Below are 2129 nucleotides of genomic sequence, written 5' to 3' on the forward strand. Positions count from 1 at the left end.
GCAATACTTCACTCACTCTTTTAATAAAGTTTTAAGAAATGTCACAATGACATGAGCTTGAAATATCTCTAGGCATTTTCTTTGACGCTCATGACGTGGCACTGGTGATGTTGTAAACAGCAGAAAAACGGGGGCTGCCAAATGACCAAATTATGGAGGCACAGGCCTGCTTCTTCCCACAGGAACACACCAAGTGGTGATGGCGATGATCGTCTCACACCCGCGCTGGAGGAGAGTGACGTCACGCGACGTAGCTGTATTCATCTGCCGACGCTTGGCTGCGTTCGATGTACTGTTTGTCTATCAGAACTTCAATACACTTCTTGATCATGCTGATGCTGGGATTAAACCTCGCTCTTGACTGGCTAATCACCTGGGTAAGACAGACATGGAAGTTAACTACTGCCAGGTCATCAGCTATAAATAATTACTATTAGCCTGGCCCAGTATAATCCTAGCACTGTGGGAAGCTGGGGTGGGAGGATTGCTCGAGGCCAGAAGTTCAAGACCAGCCTGGGCAACAGGAAGACCCCATTGCAACAAAAAATAAAAAAATTAGCCAGCATGGTGGCGCACACCTATACTCCCAGCTACTCAGGAGGATGAGGCAGGACGATCGCTTGAGCCTAGGAATTTGAGGTTGCAGTGAGCTATGATGACGCCACTGCGCTCCAGCCTGGACAACACAGCAAGACCTTGTCTTAAAAAGAAAAAAAAAATCGCTTCTAACCAATCGGCTGTAAAGTGCCTCAAATTTCCTGAGGTTTCAACAGACCTAATGCAATAGGAAAAAGATACTTAAAATTTTTAAGACGACCAAGAGAGTGTTCACAGAGAGGGAGCAATAAGACCTATCAATTTTGACATGATGGCTAAAAAGAATTTTTTATGTTAAGTAAGGAGGAGGTTTAATATTTAAATTGTGAAGGGATTAAAAGGCAGAACACAGGTATTTCTTCCCATTGGACTGGGAACTCACAAGCAACCAGCCCAGCACTCCACCATGGGGAGCCAGTCAGATATTCATGGGATGAATGAATATTTGATGTGATCAACTTCCTTTAATAACTGAACAGAAGATTCAATAAACTGGTAAGTTTTAATTAAATTCAAGCCGATGTAAATCTGAATTTAATACTGAAATTGAGTACTGTTCTCATTAAGTAACAAACATTTCTTTATGCTATTTGGGGAACGTATCATTTCTATATTACCTCTAAGAAGACAGAGACTGCACCCACACACTGATAACGCCCTCTACTCTGACAAATCTTGAGGACTTTCCCTCTTTTACCTCTTGAATAAGGGCATTGTGCCGAAGCACTTTTCGTGCTTTCATGATACGAACTATAGCAGCTTGGAGATACATTTTCCGGTCCTCGTCGACAGCACTTCTAGTCTGCTCCATTTCCTGTTTTACGGAAGAAAAAAAAAAATGAGCAAACAAGTCATGAAGTCATTGAATTTTTAAAATTCATTTTATCAGTGAGTTCAAATAAATTTCCCATCAATACTGAGCATGAAATTATACAGTTATGCTGTGCCCGATATCACATAAGCACTGTCAAAACAACATCTACATAATTTCTAGGGCTAAAGCTAGAAGGTTATTAAAAAGAAATTTGCATTACTGTAAACTGTACTGTTGATGTAAAGAGGCAATAAAGTAGGACTAAATGACACAGAGCAACAATTTAAGACCATCATCCTAGCAACGATTATTGAATCTACATCACAATGCTTTGAGAGGGAGCTACATGTACCAAGTGCAGTACTGGATCAGGCTGCAAGGGGAAGAGCTGAGAAGGGTTCTCTTTGGCTCAAGTAGAGAAGCCAGGGAGAATGAGCCAGAGAGGGCCTGTCTCCTCAGAGCTAAGGGAAACCCCATAGAAACAAGGCATAGAAACAGGCCATGCCACATTAATAGAGACTCTCAGAACCACTTTTAAAAAATAAAACAGAGTGAGACTCTGTCTCAAAAAAAAAATAAAATAAAATAGGCCAGGCGTGGTGGCTCACACCTGCAATCCTAGCACTCTGGGAGGCTAAGGCAGGAGGATCGCTTGAGCTCAGGAGTTCGAGACCAGCCTGAGCCCTGAGCAAGAGTAAGACCCCGTCTCTACTAAAAA

At 42.1% G+C, this 2129-nt stretch overlaps 1 protein-coding gene across 1 annotated transcript in view; it reads right to left on the minus strand.

The window, feature by feature from the left end:
• Positions 1–2129, minus strand: part of CUL2 (cullin 2) — a 103475-nt gene continuing 101346 nt past the window's right edge. Inside the window, exons 14-15 of the mRNA XM_012642183.1 lie at positions 1295–1411; positions 1–373 (exon numbers count right to left, since the gene is read on the minus strand). Of these exons, the coding sequence (XP_012497637.1) occupies positions 242–373; positions 1295–1411 (249 nt within the window). The 3' untranslated portion in view covers positions 1–241. The remainder of the gene's footprint in view (positions 374–1294; positions 1412–2129) is intronic.

This window comes from Propithecus coquereli, unplaced genomic scaffold (genome assembly GCF_000956105.1).
Source record: "Propithecus coquereli isolate 6110/MARCELLA unplaced genomic scaffold, Pcoq_1.0 Scaffold177, whole genome shotgun sequence".
Classification (NCBI taxonomy): domain Eukaryota; kingdom Metazoa; phylum Chordata; class Mammalia; order Primates; family Indriidae; genus Propithecus; species Propithecus coquereli.